General features: G+C 48.4%; 1 protein-coding gene across 1 annotated transcript in view; it reads left to right on the top strand.

Annotated features, from left to right (window-relative positions):
* The window catches only part of DPP6 (dipeptidyl peptidase like 6), a 717,707-nt gene that overhangs the window by 509,728 nt on the left and 190,947 nt on the right, over window positions 1-17,032 (top strand). Inside the window, exon 6 of the mRNA XM_057731732.1 lies at window positions 1,853-1,905. Within this exon, the coding sequence (XP_057587715.1) occupies window positions 1,853-1,905 (53 nt within the window). The remainder of the gene's footprint in view (window positions 1-1,852; window positions 1,906-17,032) is intronic.

Here is a 17,032-nt window from a genome sequence, read left to right as displayed (position 1 = left end):
TCCCCCACCCCTCCCCTTCCCTGTCCCTCTCCTCCAGCCTCCTTGCTGGACCTCAGTTTCCTGTCTTAACGAGCAGAGGTAATCTTTTGCCTGCCTGGGGTGACGTGAAAGTGAAGTGAGACACATGGTTGGAAGGAGAGGTTGGAAACAGTGTACGGCACAGCACGAGATGCCATAACCATGGAGAAGTGGGACGGGTCCACCAGCTTCTGCTCTGGCATCTGCTCACAGAGGCACCATTTAGTCAAAGCTCAAGGGCCTTCGAGGGGCTCTCTGAGCATCAGTCTGCTTGGGATGCAGGGGCTGGTCCGCAGGCCCTTCCTTCTTCTCTTGGGGGAGCAGCAGTTAGCGTCCAGCGGTCCTGGGCAGATCGCCCTGGCAGCTCTGTGAAGTTCTTCTTCGCGACTCTGTTCCTTAGAGGCTATTTCTTCACAACTAGACCAGTATTTAAACTAATTTCCCAGTCAGATGCCCATCTCCTGCCGTCCAGCAGGCCACCCCAGGCCCCATGTGTCTGGTTCAGGAGTCTTGGGGTCACTGGAAGCAAAAGATCATTGGGACTTAAGGGCTGTTTTTTGTTTTTATATCTGGGTCCTTTTTCTCCGAATAACTGTGATCTACTGTGATTTCCTAGATGTTAATTCAGGGCCCAGACTAGGCAGGGAGTCAGGGTGTTAGCAAATCCTACCCATTTTCTTTCCAAGATTCACTTCCATCATAAATGTCAAATGCATCTGTATTGCGCCTGTAGATCTGTCTTCCTCAGCCTACGTGTCCCTCACCCGTTATCTGTAGAAAGATGCTTTTAAGATGCCTTAGAGGACTGGGACGGGGAGGGTGGGGGGGACTCGAGGGAGGGTGGGGGGGGGGAGTCGAGGGAGGGAGGGAATACGGGGATACGTGTATAAAAACAGATGATTGAATTTGGTGTACCCCCCCAAAAATAATAAATAAAAAAAAAATGCTACTCCCTGAACATTTGCCCACACAGGGTGCCAACTCTCAGAAGTTCCACAGGTAGAGGAAAGGAAGTGAAGTGTACGGTTCTCACTTCAACCCTGCGGGGTAACCCGTCACATTCCACACCCTGGGGAGGTCCTCCATCCAGAAAGCTCGAGAGGACGGAGATCACGTTCTCCCTTCTTTGTGGGGTAACCCTCACGTTGTAGTTGCTGTGTTTGTGGGTTGGGGAGTGATCCCCTGGCTCAAGAGTTAAAGAGGGACATCTGAGATTGGGGGTTACAGGAGTTTGGAAATGCTGTTTTGTTGCTGTTATCTTAGTTTTGAAAGCCATGCTCCCCTTGCAAGGAGATCTTAGTTTATCGACCACCCCCTGAAATTAAAACTTTCACATCGAATTGTCCAAGGGGGCAGGAGTTTGCCCAGACAAGCCTGTCTTGCCTTCAGTGTTACGACTCACCAAGGATTCACAGTGGAATCTGCCATAGTTTACAGGCCGCCTCCAGCCCCCGCAATGCGTGGGTCTTAGGGTTTGGGGTCCAGCCGGCTGTCGGGCAGCCTCCGAGGAGCAGCGCCCTCGTTAGTTCTGGGCTGCATTTGGTTGAGCTGGAAATCTCTGCCCTTGATTTAATCACAAACCACGTAGTCATGGAGATGACATCAAACTTCTGGCTGCCCGGTAAACCACGTGCAAATCGTGAAAATAAAACAAACAAGATATGCAAATTAACTTCCCGAGTAAATAAAAGACTCTGTCACCAGGTCTCCTGACTAACTACTTTTGATCCAGGCATGTTTATTAGGATTCACAGTGGTTTGAGAAATATCAGAATCACAACCGTTGTCTCAATGCTTGTTTTTTTGTTTCTTGTTTCTTTTTTGTCTGTTTCAGATATATCAGCACTCCTATACTGGATATTATGTCCTGAGCAAAATTCCTCATGGGTAAGATTCTTCTTTCATTTTCTTTTAATGAGAAATCTGCAGAACAAAGCACAGAGTGGAGCACTGACTAATTGCTTAATTCTTAGAACAGGAAATGGGGCACCTTAGCTTTTTTTTTTTAATTTTTATTTTATATGATAGTTGATTCGCAATGTTGTGTTAGTTTCAGATGTACAGTACAGTGATTAGCTTTGACAGTGAGGTGTCCTGATGTTGTGGGACTTCTGGGACACCTCCAAGGGCCGAGGGGGTCACTTGAGTCCAGTTTCTTGCCTCTGTGGGAAGCCTGCTTCCTAGAACACCTCCGCTCCCTTGCCGCTCTGGTTCCCAGGTTTACCGTCTAGGTCCTGCAGAGCAAGATTCCCCCCTCCGCATGCTTTGTAATCAACTGTGGCCCTTCTAGGGTGTGGTGATTGAATCTAGGTCTCCCGGGGGCGGGTTCCTGGTTCATACACATGATAGAGAGGGCAGCAACCCTAAGCACATCTTGTTTCTCAAAAATGGATGATTTGGAACCCAAAAGTGTGAGTGGGAAGGAAAGACACGCGTGCAGGCGTGATGTTGCGGAGTTTTCAGTCCCGGGTAGGCACAGCCACACACAGTGTGGGGGGTGTTGTCAGGAGCTCATCTCTGGAGTCTGGAGGTGTTTAGATGTGGTTAAAGTTCAGTGAAGCCATTTGTTGAGTTGGTTTCAGCGCTCACGGTGAGGGTGAATATCGCCCTGTAGAGGATGCCAGCGAAGAGTGAGCTGCTTTCGGTGTTTTAAAAATAATCACAATAATAATAATTGCCGTCAGGTATTGAGTCTCATGCGTGCACAGGGAAAACCAGTTGCAGAACAAGGAGAGCGTGGCAGGGACGGCTTTTGTTCCTTCCATTTTTATTCTTTCTTTCTCTCCCTTGGTCCTCCTCCTTCCTCCGTCTTCCTCCCCTCCCCCACCAGCCTACCCCCCTCCCCGCCCACCCCAACCCCCATCCGTGTTCTTGTTCGCACTTTTTCCTTCTCCTTCACACCCTCCATGGCTCCTCTCACTTTTTTTTTTTGAAAAGATGAGGCGCTCAGGAAATGATCAAAGAAATTGGACTCTGCTGCTGGCAGTGCGGTGTCGATTCCCATGGCTCTTTCGGGGGAGGCGTCCTAATTTTCCTAAGCAGATTTAAACAAACCGCAGGAGTTGCTAAAAAGTGCTGTTCCATGGGAGGGCATGAATCACACCGTGGACGTTCCACAGCTGCTGCTGTCTGTTTTCTACTAAGTTTAGGTAGAAGACGGCACATCTTGGAAAACAAACATGGAGAAAGTAATTTCATTTGGAATTCAGATAAGTGAAAGATGCATGTAGATATGCAGCAGAATGTGATTAATCATTTCTGTTAGAAAAATCAAGCCCCAAGAAACTGAAGATGACCCTCTGTAGTGAAAATAAAGTATCCGTAGGCGTTTTTTACTTAAAGCATAGTTCAAATAGAAATGCCAATGTTTTTCACTAAGGAGGAATTATTCTATTATTTTTCAAGCAGATATGCATCTTCAAAGGCCACAGCAGGCAGGAGTATAATTATGCCTTGAGATTTATCTACCCCTTCTGGGAACAATAGAATTTATTGTAGATGATGGATATTTCATTTTACCTATCTTATATATATATTTGTAAAACTCAAAACTCTAAAAGCAATTTGTGCTTGACACATAGTGTTAATATTTTACTGCATCAGTTGGAATTTAGGAGAAATAGGTTCTGAGAACCTGACACGAGAGTTTGCCAAACTAGCTGCAAACCGAAGGACACGGTGGTCTGTGCTGAAGGCTTGGTTTCAGCGCTCACGGTGAGGGTGAATATCGCCCTGTAGAGGATGCCAGCGAAGAGTGAGCTGCTCTCGGTGTTTTAAAAATAATCACAATAATAATAATTGCCGTCAGGTATTGAGTCTCATGCGTGTCTACCCTGGCACATCGGTCCTGCAAGAAAAGCATTCTTCTCCTCCCTTCACAGTGAGAACTGTCTGTCATCTCGTAGCTGGTGCCCGGGAGAGCTGGAGTCCAGCACGGACTGGCTCGCTCTCAGTCCCATGCCATCAGAACAACCCCCTTGGGTGACATTATAGCTGTAAATATCAGGTTTTGGGTGGTGCTAATTTATTGCTTTTCTAAGTGTTACCAAACCAAACTTGGGTCTGTTTGCCCACGTGCAGTAAAGCCAATCTACTGATAATAAACCCTGCACTCAAAAAAACAAAACAAAAACAAAAAACCCTGTACTCCAAGCAAGGAGTCCAGGCAGCTCGTGCTTAAAAGGCCCCAACTGCCTGCAGGCTTCAGGAAAAGGTTTTTAAAGACAGGGTGAGGGAGGCGGGTCATGGGGTGTGTGGTCAGCTCACGGACCTTCTTCTGATTGGTTGGTGGTGAGGTCATCGGGAGTCAGCATCATCAACCTTCCGGTTTGAACCCGTCTGGGGTCCACGTGCTTGTGGGCAGCTTGCAATTGATTTCTTCCACCTGGTGGGGGTTCCAGTATCTGCAAAACAGCTCAAAGGGCCTGGCTCAGAATATTATCTACAGCCTTGAGGAGAAACTAAAGGTCCTTGACTTTGTTAAATGGCTAAACTATTATTATTTTGTCCTGTTTGACTGTTTTCCTTTCTTTCTGCATTGTCTCACTTCTCTGATTAAATTTATTCTTTGGAACTTGAGGAAAGCTTAGGTAGGCTACAGTTTTTCTACAGACAAGAGACAGGTGGAGGACATGGATTGGGGGGGCGGGGTCTCTTCCGGGAAGGCCCCATAAGGTCCTGCTCCGTCACATAAAGACTCTTATACTATTGAAAGATGTAGCAGATTACTTGTTACATTTACGGGGAACAACCTCTAGTGGATGAGGATGTCTGTGGTTCATCTCATCACCATGTAAACTGAAGCATCTCCAAAAAATGGCATGCTTAACCACCCAGCTCTTCCTGTCATAAGATCATTTATGGAAAATGAATGAATGAATTAATTTCACGTATTGTCAAAATCTTATTTGTATTGATGAGAGTGGATTTCTGAACTGGATGGGCCTTCAGGCTTCCAGCTTTTGCAACTTCAGCCTCCACAAGGGTTCTGTTGAGCTCAGTCAGTTGTGCTAGGGGTTCACCAGATGGCAGGGGAAGAATACAGCCCCATAGGTGGGTTTGGGGTATTGAGAAAAGCACAGTTGTCTTTTTTTAATAAAAATGTCTCTATTAAAATATTTAGATTTACATTTACTTACAGGACCAAAAATCTGAGAGCTTCTCTTGATACTTCTGGAGACACAGATGTGCATCTTTTAGGCAAATTCTCTCCTCTCCTTTCATCCCTCTTTCCCCTCAATTCCTCACTTCCTGCCAGAGGCCATTCAGTCTGCAGGATGGGAGTGTCATTTATAACTTGGGTTTTTTCCCTTAGCTTCAGGCTGTCCAGCCAATCACAGAGAAGGATCGAATTAATTTTTCAGTGGCCTCTAAACTCTGGCTTCCTTCCTTTTGCCAACGATGGAAGACTCTGGGGAGGGTGCGTCCTCTTTTCTGTCTCTTCCACGAGCCATAAAGAGGCCTTCCTGTCCCGTGTGTACCTTCCTCCTGCTCCAGTCGTGCCCTCTGCAGCTGGAGCCCGCAGGAAGCCTGTGTGCAGGTCACGGCTTGAGTGATGTTGAGAACCCTGAGCCAACTGAGTTTTCATCTGTTCAGAGACCTGGAAACTGAGGGTAGGTGTGTTTGACTTTCATATATTAATTTTCAAAAATTGTATTCTTTTTTATTTTTTAATTATATTTTGGCTGCATTGGGTCTTCGTTGCTGCGCACGGGCTTTCTCTAGTTGTGGAGAGTTGGGGCTACTCTTCACTGCGGTACACAGGCTTCTCACTGCAGTGGCTTCTCTTGTTGTGGAGCACGGGCTCTAGGTGCACGGGCTTCAGTAGTTGCAGCATGTGGGCTCAGTAGTTGTGGCTCTCAGGCTCTAGAGTTCAGGCTCTGTAGTTGTGGTGCACGGGCTTAGTTGCTCTGCAGTATGTGGAATCTTCCCAGACCAGGGCTCGAACCTGTGTCCCCTGCATTGGCAGGCGGATTCTTAACCACTGCGCCACCGCAGAAGTCCCTCAAAAATTGTATTCTTAAAGGACATATATCTTTTACATGAATTTGTTTATTAGGCCAGAATTAAAGCTAGTTACTTTTAACATAAAGTGTTTCACTAAGTCTTTACATCAGAATTTCAAGAAAATAAAGCATTCTTTCATAATAGAGATTATAGCCAGCTAACTGTTCTCTGTCAAGGGTCCATTGTGGGTTTTCATATCAGTTTTTGGTAGACTTTGCTGTTTCTTGACATTTTCCTGACGTGACTTTTTTGGATTAGTTTTCCCTTTGGCTTGAGTGCTTTTAACAAAAAATGTATCTTTCTATATAATTATAGTTTCTCGTATCTATTAGGATCATTCTGAAAATCATATGGGCTAGAGAAAATCAATCCTTCCATAACAGAAATCAATTTTAAGAAAAATTTGGCATACCCCTTAGTTAGGTAGCATTGGCATTTGGGGGTTTGGCAAACAGAGCAATAATAATAGAACAGAAACTGAGAAGTATTTGAAGGTATTTTTGTTTACGTATCAGGCCATCTTCTGTGGCTGTTGTTGCCCTCACCTGGCTTATTTACCTGTACCAAACAAATTGTACAAAATGGTATTCCTTTGGAATTCTGGTTGGCTTATGAGGTCACATGCTGTATCTGTGAAAATAAAGAAGTGAGACATAGATTCCTTCTGCCCAGGGTTACTTTCTAACTTCATAGGCTGGGATGCAGAAGAGCATTCCATTTATGCAGAAAATAGATACCTAGGTTGACAACATAGCACAGTGCCCAGCACCTGGCCTGATATTATGATGCAGGAGTTAAGCACTGAAGCCCTGTGGTCACATAGACCTAAATGCGAATCCCAGTCTGCAGCTGACTCTTGGCTGTGTGACCTTGAGAGTTGTACTTCTACAGATCTTAGTTTCCATATTTTTAAAAAGGTGTTAATAATAGTGCCCACCTCGTAGGCACATTATAAGAATTAAGTGGAATGATACATGCAAAGTGCACAGCAGAGAATTTTGCTCCTAGTGAATGCCTGGGAATGTTATTCTCAATATTGTAATACATCCCCAAGATATATTTATAGTCTCATAATTAAATTTTATCAGACTTTTACTTTCTAGCCAGCTCAAATCCTTTCTGTTACAAGGAGAGGAATGATATAACCCCTACAGTAGTAAAATCCCCTTTAATAATTTTTCAAAGCTAAGACTTGTTCTGTAACATTCAGGTGATTGTAATGCCCAAGTGATTTTAATTTCTCTCTTTAAAAAGATGTCTATAGCTTCGGCCATCTACAGTTCTCAATGCTCAATAAGTTCTTTTTTAATCTCATCTCAATCTGACCTACTGCAGTCAATTTTTAAGATGTTCTTGTCCTGCTTCCAGTGGTGGCACAAAAGACCATGTAAGTCAACAAACATTTATGAAAATGCTGTATTGATCACGGTTGCTCTCCTCAAGAATTTCAAAATCTTGCTGAAAAGGAAAGACACAGACTTATATAACAATGTATAGTGCCTCAAATGGGTATTTTAAACACTGAACACAAAAGAAGAGAAGATTGTTGGCATCGGGAATGTTACAAAGGATCTTGGAAAGGATGTCTGGCTTGAGCGGAGCCGTATAATTGAGTAAGTTTAATTTGGTTTGGTTTGGTTTAATAGATGGAGACAGAGAGCAGATATTCCAGGTCACGTAAATCATTAAACAGGCTTGGCGTTTTCCAGGAGCCAGCACCTTCCTGGAAGTCATGGGGTGCCAGGCCAGGCCCGAGCAGGGTGCTTCTCACAGGGACAGATAGGGTTGGCTGGGTTCAGGGTGAGCCTGGAGTGTGAAGACCTAAACCCCACCCCCATGTGATGGGTCTCTACAATATGGACACGCAGAACACCAAGCAGAAGAGAGATGTGGTGAAGAAGGCAGGTGTTTTAGTTTTATGTGTGTGTGTAGAGCAGAGGGATGATTGGGAGCATGGAGTCAGTTAGGAGACCTGGTGGGGAGCGGTCAAGGCATGGGATGCGGGCCGGCTCCGTGTAGAGACCACGTGATCGTGATTATGGGCGTCTGGTGCTCGCTTGGAAAATGAAGGCCGACGTCAAGGTTTATATTCCACGTCCCTCTCACTAAATCTTTGGCAGCCTGTGCCCATTGTGAGTCGAGCCTGATGCCTGAGAAGATTGAAAGTAGTGAGTTCACGAGGGCAGCGGGAGACTTCCCAGCAGTGTCAGTGCCTCTACATCTCCTTCCCCAGGACCCTGTGCTGGACCTTCCACTCAGACACGCTTTGCTCTGCAGAGCTGCCAGAAGTTGCATGAATAGGATTGTTTGTGTATCGTGAGGAAGTGCCAACGTAAAGCCAAAATGTAGGAAAAAGAGAGTTCTCTGACTGGCATTTTGCATGGAGAATCCCGCTGTTGCTGGCATTCGGCAGTGATTTCAGCACTGTGAACAGCTCCGAGCTCTCCTGCTCCCCTCCCCTGCAGTCCCCCCACCTTCTCGCCCTTCCTCCCCTCAGGTCCAGACTGTTAGCAAGCATTATCAAAAGACCACAAGCTTTAGAGTCACATAGATCTGGAAATAAGTTCCCAGTCAGCCACTTTACCTGTGCAACCACGGAAAAGTTACTTTGCTTCTCTGGGCACTATTACTCCATATTCATAACGGAAATAAAATGCCTGACTCATAGGGTTCATGTGAAGGTTATGAAAGACTTTAGGATAATGAGACGATGCATTTAAGTGCCTATTTTGGTGTGCAGAAGGCACACGAACTTTCTTCATGGTGAAACCAAGACCTTACAACCAAATCTAATTAATCACCCTCCCTGCAATTTCCCTACCTTTGGACAGAAAATAAATTTCATCCTCAGTGCCAGCTCTGATCAATTCTAATGGCTTCCTGGAGCTCTGAGTTTAAAGGTGGTCTAGAGCGATGTCTGGGCTCTGTGGGAAAGGATGCTGTGATCGATGAGTCTTGCCTGCAGTGGGGACAGGGGTGGAAGGGGGGAATGCACGTGATGCCTTCCAGGTGCCAGACCTGCTTCCCTGAAGGACCACACCAGCGATGTGTGCTGTCACTGCCCCACACAGAAGGTGCTCCCGCCTTGGCTGGCTCCATCCTTTGCCCACCCCCCACAGAAACTTCCTGCTCACGGTGTCCAAATCCTTCGGCTCCTTCAAGCCCCGACATCAAAACCCCCTCCTCTAAACATCCCCCTGCAGCTTCCTGAGCTGCTGGAGTAAGCCTGCCTCTCATGTCACACTGTAATGTATCCTTGCGTTAAATTGCTGGTTACCTTGTTATAGATGTGTAATGTTTCTGAACAGAGTCTTTAGGAGTGTTTTCAATATGCATTTACTGCCTGACACATTTCTCTCCCGAATTCTAAGGTGTCAGAGAGAGGGATTTTGCTGGGAGGGGCTTCGCCTGTCTCTGTGGCCCCAGTGGCCGTTGCCCAGGATGGGAACAGGGCTGCCCAAGGATAACACAGAGAGGTGGCACCCGCAGATCTGAGCTATCAGGAGAAAAGCCATCGGCCCCAGCAAAAGGGCTCTTTCCCACTGAATCATTTGCTGTCCTCAAAAACTCACTGCCACGTCTAAAGATCTTCAAGCAAACAAACCCCTTTGGAAATGAGGCGAAAATATGCAGGGTGCGTCATTTCGTCAGGCGCCTGTGGAACCTAAATTTGCATGTTCGTATCCTTGAATTGTTCCCAAAACAAGAAGGAGTCCATCGACGCTGGCTGACAGTTGGAGGAAATTCGTTAAATAATTAAACGGTATTGTCTAGTATAAGAAGATGCAAGCCTGGGCCCCACCCCACATCAATTAGGCCAGAGTCTCGGAAGATGGGACCTCAGGAGAGTTTTTTAAGTTACTCCGATGTTTCTAGCTTGGATATCTGGAATCGACTGGTCCTACCCCCTCTTCACTTGCTGTCATCACTAAGTGACACACAGGATTATATTTGGAGCTGAGAAATAACCCTTCTATTTCTGGAAACAAGTGACAAACGTTTCGCCAGAAACATTAATTTCCTTGTCTTCTCCACAGAGAAATAGTGGCAGGTCTCAGATGAACAGTGCTCTTGGAGATTTATGTAATGGTATGCAGTAAAGGCGCTAGCTATAGCATTGACATCTGCACCACAGAGATGAGGCAGAGCCTGCCTCTGTCTTCTGAGTTCATCCCCGGAAAGGGGCCGTGATGCTCAGGCTCGCCCCGTGTCTGGGCTGGCGTTTGACGTGAGCGCCACCTCGCGGGCTTGGCCTGGAAGTCGCCTCTTGCGCTTTGTGCATCTTGGAGCTCTGCTGTCAGGATCTGCTCTTGAAGAATCACAGGGCCAGTTCTAAGTCACGCAGAATTAGAGGCAAGTGTGTCGAACCCTTTCCACTGGACCTGAGCATCCGTCACCTGGGAAGACTCTGTCTGCATCCCTGAGGTCAGCTCTGTGCTTGTTCACAGACCTTTTCTTAAAGAGAAAAGCCGGTGCGTGTGGCTGACGCCCCTGGAGGCCAAGCCTGCTAGGTGCTTGCAGCAGCATGTGCTGTGCGTCCACTCCTGCTGCAGACTGATGGCGCCCCTGGCGTGAGCCAGGACCCCGCATGAGCCAGGACCGTAGCAGCCATGGGATGGACAGTGGCAAGGCCACACGTATTGCTTGCTGGAGCATCTGCATTGTTTTGTTTTCTCTTCACATCACCTTGTCTGTGCTCCAGGCTGTCCCTACAGAGGGCTGGACACAAAGCCGCCTGCCCTATTTACATTGGTGACATTGGCATAGATGAAATCTCAAGTGCAGCCTTGTCCAGAAAATCAGCAAGCAAGGACAGCGGGAGGGGTGGTCATCTAGACTCGAGAGAGACAAGGATACGCCGGTCGCATCTATATAATTACAGCTCATTGCAGCAAAACTTACTTATAGTAAAACTCACACTTTTTAAGTGAGACGTCTTCACTACGTTTTGACTAATGGGCGTGATCACAGCAGCACCTCCACAACCAAGACAGGGGACATCTCCATCACCCGGAATATTCTGCTGCGCCTGTCCTCCACCCCGTGGTTGCCCTGGCATCCATCCCTGTAGTTTTGCCTTTTCTGGAATGTCTTGTCTGTGGAGTCATACATACGTGGTCCTGTCTGGCTGCTTTGTTAGCATAATTGCTTTTGAGGTTCACCCACACCGTTGCTGGTGCATGTAGGTCATTCTTTCTATTGCGGAGAAGGTCCAGTGAGTGGATAGACCGTAATGCGTTTATGCGTCCGCCACGTGACAGTGACATTTGAGTGGTTTCCAGCTTAGGGCTGTTATGAATAAAACTGCTGTGAATATTTGCATACAGAATTTCTTATAGGCACATGTTTTCATTTTTCTTGGGTAAATAGCTAGAGGTAGAATGGCTGGGTCGCACAGTAAATGTATGTTTAAGTTGGTGAGAAACTGCCAAATTGTTATCCACAGGGGCTGTACATTTAGACTTGCCCCGCTTTTCTAACTCCCTACCCCATCGGGCTGGGATTTTTGACCTCCATCCTCCACGCGGTCCCTGTACCAGGCCGGCCAACTTCCCTGCCAGGGTTCCTGCCCAGAGCAGAGCCTGTGCCTGTCCTGCCCAAACGAGGGCACTCAGGGAGACCTTCCAGCCTGGTCCCCACAATCATTCTTTTTGCAGCGGTCTGTAAATGACAGGTTTGGGGGGAAGTAGGTGGCAGGCAGGATGGTAACTTCCTGAAGAGGCTGTTCATGGGTGGCCCTGGCACAAACCTCAAGAGCAGCTGAGAAGGCTCCGACCCCGAGCATCACTCACTTCCTGGACAGACTTAGGAGGAGGGGTTTCTTTTCAAGAATCTCCTCTCTTTGGAGGAAGGACCACATCCAACAATGTGCCTGCTCCGGCAGCTTGGTCCTGACCTGGGTCCACCCGCTGCTTCAAGGCCGAAAGGAAGAGCAGAGGCTCCACACCCAGGCAGCCAGCAGCTGTGCAGCAGAAACCTGCCTTCTGACCTTGGGGTTCCCGGGCAGGCTGGCACAGGGCGCTGTAGGCTTTTCCAGACTTTACTATCTGTTCTGCTGTTGTATCTTGACTACAGCGGTGTGAAGGAGACAGGTGCGCAGTGTTGGTCCTCCCTGGGAGGCAATTGGTTTGCAAAGTCTGGCCCATCCAAGCTGAGTACTCAACTGATGAGTATTTCTGGAGCTGCTAACAATGGAGGAAGGAACATAAGCTGCGGCATTTCCTCTTTGAGAAGGCCTGATTCCCAGGCCGGAACCGCACAGCATTCGGTAGAGATGACCAGCTGTTTGTTCCAGTGAGGCTTTTGGCTCCCAGGACTCAGCTTGGCCAGCGGCACCACCTGCCGCCTTCGGGACACTCAGGGGACACTCAGAGGTCAATGCACTGCCGGGACAGAGGCACCCGGATTAAGAAAGCACACAGCACTGGGACTTCCGCCTGTCTGGACTGGAAAGTCACAGCCCTCCCCTGTAGCTCTGCCTTCTCTCCATCCAACAAGACATCCCACACTGCGGGGGGAGGGTTGGGGCCCAGGAAACCTGTAGAGCAGCAGTCCCAACCTTTTTGGCACCAGGGACCGGTGTCATAGAAGAAAATTTTTCCACATGTGGAGTGGGGGGGATGGTTCAGGCAGTGACGTGAGTGATGGGGAGCGGTGGGAAGCGGTGGGGAGTGATGGGGAGCGATGGGGAGTGATGGGGAGTGATGGGGAGTGGTGGGGAGTGGTGGGGAGTGATGGGGAGCGATGGGGAGTGATGGGGAGTGATGGGGAGTGATGGGGAGTGATGGGGAGCGGTGGAGAGTGGTGGGGAGTGATGGGGAGCCATGGGGAGTGATGGGGAGCGATGGGGAGCGATGGGGAGCGATGGGGAGCGATGGGGAGCGGTGGGGAGCGGTGGGGAGCGGTGGGGAGCGATGGGGAGCGGTGGGGAGCGGTGGGGAGCGATGGGGAGCGATGGGGAGCGGTGGGGAGCAATGGGGAGCAATGGGGAGCAGTGGGGAGTGATGGGGAGCGGTGGAGAGTGGTGGGGAGTGATGGGGAGTGATGGGGAGCGATGGGGAGCGATGGGGAGTGATGGGGAGCGATGGAGAGTGGTGGGGAGTGATGGGGAGCCATGGGGAGCAGATGAGGCTCCGCTCACTCGCCTACTGCTCACCTCCTGCTGTGCAGCCCAGTTCCCTTGGCCCTGGGGTTGGGAACCCCTGCTGTAGAGAGTTAGCCTGCTCCATGAACTCACACGTGTGGACAACCAGTTCCCAACGTATGAATGGAAGATCAAGGTTTTCACATCTCTCTGCACATCTTTGATTCACCACATCATGGCCCTGATGTACATTTCTGTCGACCTTCCAAGTAGTTGGAGGGGCTTTCAGGGCAGTGCTAACAAACACGCTTCCTCCCCAGGCCCCGTACACAAACAGCCCAATGTGGAGGGTACGGAGAGAAAAAAATCCAAACCCAGGGCTGACATGAGGCTCGCACTTAACCATCAGTGGTGTCAGAAGGAGAATTCCTGAACCAGGACTGAAGCTAAGGGCAGACGTCCTGCTGAGACCCATGAATTTGGCCCCAGGGAGGGGGCTGCCATCCTTTGCCATCCTCTGGTCTGTCTTCCTCCCATACAGCCCGCAGAGCAGCCCTCGGGGTCTTTCCTTTGCTTCTCTCCCCGCCGTTCCCTCCTGCTGACCTCATGACCTCTGAACACCATCCAGCTCCCAGGCTCCGTCCACTCAGGTCTGCACCATTTCACCCAAACTGCCTTTCCCAGACCCACCCTGCTCCAGGCAGGAGCCACCCTCACTCCACTTCTGTTTGTGTCACCTCAGTGCCTCAGTGAAATTCTCTCCTTATTCCTCTATGCGTGTCTTTAAAGACCCCACTGTGTAAGCTCCAGCCCAGGCCCAAATTCCTGTCTGCTCCCTAGTCTCTTGGTTTAATTTATGAATGAATGCATGAACAAATGAAACTTCAAATGCATGTGTGGGCATTTCGTGAGCACTTATCACGCGTCTGATTCTGAGACTTTAGCATATCATAACGTATCTGGTACTCATAACAGGGATGGGGTGTAGATCTTAGCCCCACTTCACAGGTGAGGAAACTGAGACTCGCAGCTGGAGCAACCTGCTCAAGGTCACCCAGCTGGTGGTTGGCCAGGATTTCAACTCGGCTCTTCCGGCTCCAAGCATAGCATCCTCTTCGTGACATCACTTTGCTCTGCATTTCAGTCTCACGAGAGACACTGGGCAAACTAAGCGCCACGCCCTTCGCTTCATGGAGGTAACTCTTCCTCCTTGTGTTGAGGGCCCTTTGACGCACACAGTAGGGACGGCACTGACTGGTTGAGAGGTTGGGGGATGACCCAGTGACCAGCATTGTTTGATCAGCGGAGGTGACAGTGATCGGTGCCTCTACTCAGCGTGTGTCTGCATGGCCTCGAGCTGCAGTTTACATTCTGTTTGACATCAGAGAGTAAGAGTTAACATTGGTGCTGTTTTGATTTGACAAACAAAAGATATCTGAAGCAAACAAGGAACTCCTATCAAAATCAAATTGTACATCATTACATATTATGTATAAACATCTAAGAGGCCAGACAGGAGGATACCCGAGGGCCCTGTGTGTTCCTAGTGATCCTGGACCACCTGCTAGGGACCACAGCTCCAGACGCACCCCTCCGGTCTGCTGTGCACTATCCCATCTGTCGGCTACCAGGATAGCATTGCCTCCTGGAGGAGAGGCTCTGATGGTTTGGAAGCGGTGAAGCAGTGAAGTGGCATTTTTCTCGGAGAGTCTCTGTCCCTCGAGGAAGTGGCAAGCGTGCACCTCGGTGGAGAGTGACCTTGCAAACCTGGGCCGAAGGTTGCAGAGCCAGGTTCTCCTGCTGACTCATCCTCCTCTGTGACCTTGGGCACTGTCCTCCGTCTCCTTGTCCTGGAGCTAAAAGCAACTGCTCAGGATGCTCTAAGTGTTGTCAGAATCTTTTATGACTTTGGAGAGACATAAGAATATTTTCTTGGTTTTGCATGAAAATTCCTGCTTGCGTGTGTTGAGCATCTATGAGCTTTCTAGTGACCATCCCCTGTGCCCCCCAGGAACCCTGAGAGAAAGGTGGAGAGCTTGTCTTTTGAGAGTCAAGGAAATCTGATGGTGCTAATTGCCATCGTCCCTGTGGGCACAGCCCAGGTATTTATCCGAAATATGTGCCTTGCGATGCTGAGAATGTGGCCCAGGGAGGGAACTCGGGCGTGCTTACTTTGTAAGGAGTGGAAATCTGACCTGTTGGGTTGAACCCTTTTGAAGAAAGACCGGGTGAACAGAAAGGTCGATACGCAGTCAAGAGAAACCCAGAGCAGCAGAAACAGGCAGCATCCCCACCCTTGCAGAGGAAAGCGGTCCTCGCCTGTGAGTCCAGGTCTCGTCCCTTCACTCTGTCCAGCTCACTGGCGCCATCTGATGACAGCTTAGCTTAAGCGACTCATTCACATGAGCTGGTCAACTGACCTACTGTATTTCTCATCAAAAATCAATAGACTACCTTTCTCAGTTATATACAGATTCTTATGAGTGTGACTAAAATTTGGCTGTATAAATTCATATAATCAAAGTCAAATAAAAATGTAAAGAAATGTGTCCTTTAAAAGAGTTGGTTCTGGGACTTCCCTGTCGATGCAGTGGTTAAGAATCCGCCTGCCAATGCAGGGAACACAGGTTCGATCCCTGGTCTGGGCAACTAAGCCCACGCGCCACCATCACGGAGCCCGCACTCTAGAGCCCAAGAGCCACAACTACTGAAGCCCATGTGCCTAGAGCCCGTGCTCTGCAACACGAGAAGCCACCAACTGAGAAGCCTGCGCACCGCAACAAAGAGTCGCCCCTGCTCGCCACAACTAGAGAAAGCCCGTGTGCAGCAATGAAGACCCAATGCAGCCAAAAGTAAAAATAAATAAATAAATAAATAATTAAAAAAAAATAAAATAGAAGACTTGGTTCCTACCGCGCAGTGATGACCACTAAGCTCGGGTCTCGCTGTTGCTGATGACGGTGGTGTTGTGGTCGGGCGTTACGTTTGACTTTCACCTTCAGAGCCCTGTGTTTCGTAGATGCTGAACAACACAACTCCAGCCACGGGAATGTTTATTTTCAGAGGTGGGACGCCCTCTGCCACCTTCAACTCCTCGTTGATAACAAGATGCCCATCCTATCAACAACACGACCTTAACCCAGGCCACTTGGCCTTTTGGTACCTAGTGCTATTTTGGGCATGATTTTTGGACCCACGGAGAGAAAGGTCTTCAGTGAAAGTGATATTATTTTGAGTTCCTAGGTGCCCTCATTTTCTTGACATGACCAAAAAAAAACTGACGTTAGTTATGTCAAACTGTCTATTGCTGATTTGTCACCAAGTTAATCCCAAACACTAAGTAGCATTAGAATGGAAGAAATACTTTTTGCCGCAAAGCAGAGAATTCAGTCTTGGATAAAGAATGTTTTCTCAGTCCATGGGGAATAATGATGTGTGTGTGTGTCTGTGTGTGTGTGTCTGTGTGTGTGTGTGCATGCGTGTGGAGGAGGAAGGGGAGGAGGAGGAGGAAGAGAGAGGGCAAATGCTCCTAAAAAGAAAAATTCCTAATTTAAGTCTACTGCTTTCCTTTTCCCCCAATTAAAAATCAATCTGAAAATAATTTTAAATCATACATTTGTCATGAGAAGCCAGACCTGAGGAAAGATTCCTTTGAAAATAGAGGCCATTGCTACCAATGCAACCATCTCTAAAAGCAGCGTGATACGTGAAGTATTTTCATAAAGAAATGACAAAAAAAATTCCTTTCCATCCCACTTCAAGTCTTCCTCACTAGATGGAATCAGCTGGACATGCAGGAGCAGATCTGCAGAGATTTATCAGCAGGACCCACTCGGGAAACCCGTGAGCTCTGAGAGCTTCCTGCAGGCCCGCAGAAGTGGCCCAGGGACCGTACAGGGGAGATGGTTAGGAAGCTTGATGTAA

This window comes from Hippopotamus amphibius, chromosome 4 (assembly GCF_030028045.1).
Source record: "Hippopotamus amphibius kiboko isolate mHipAmp2 chromosome 4, mHipAmp2.hap2, whole genome shotgun sequence".
Taxonomy (NCBI): domain Eukaryota; kingdom Metazoa; phylum Chordata; class Mammalia; order Artiodactyla; family Hippopotamidae; genus Hippopotamus; species Hippopotamus amphibius.
Note: the sequence above shows the minus strand (reverse complement) of the source record. Positions and strands in the feature narration are given on the sequence as shown.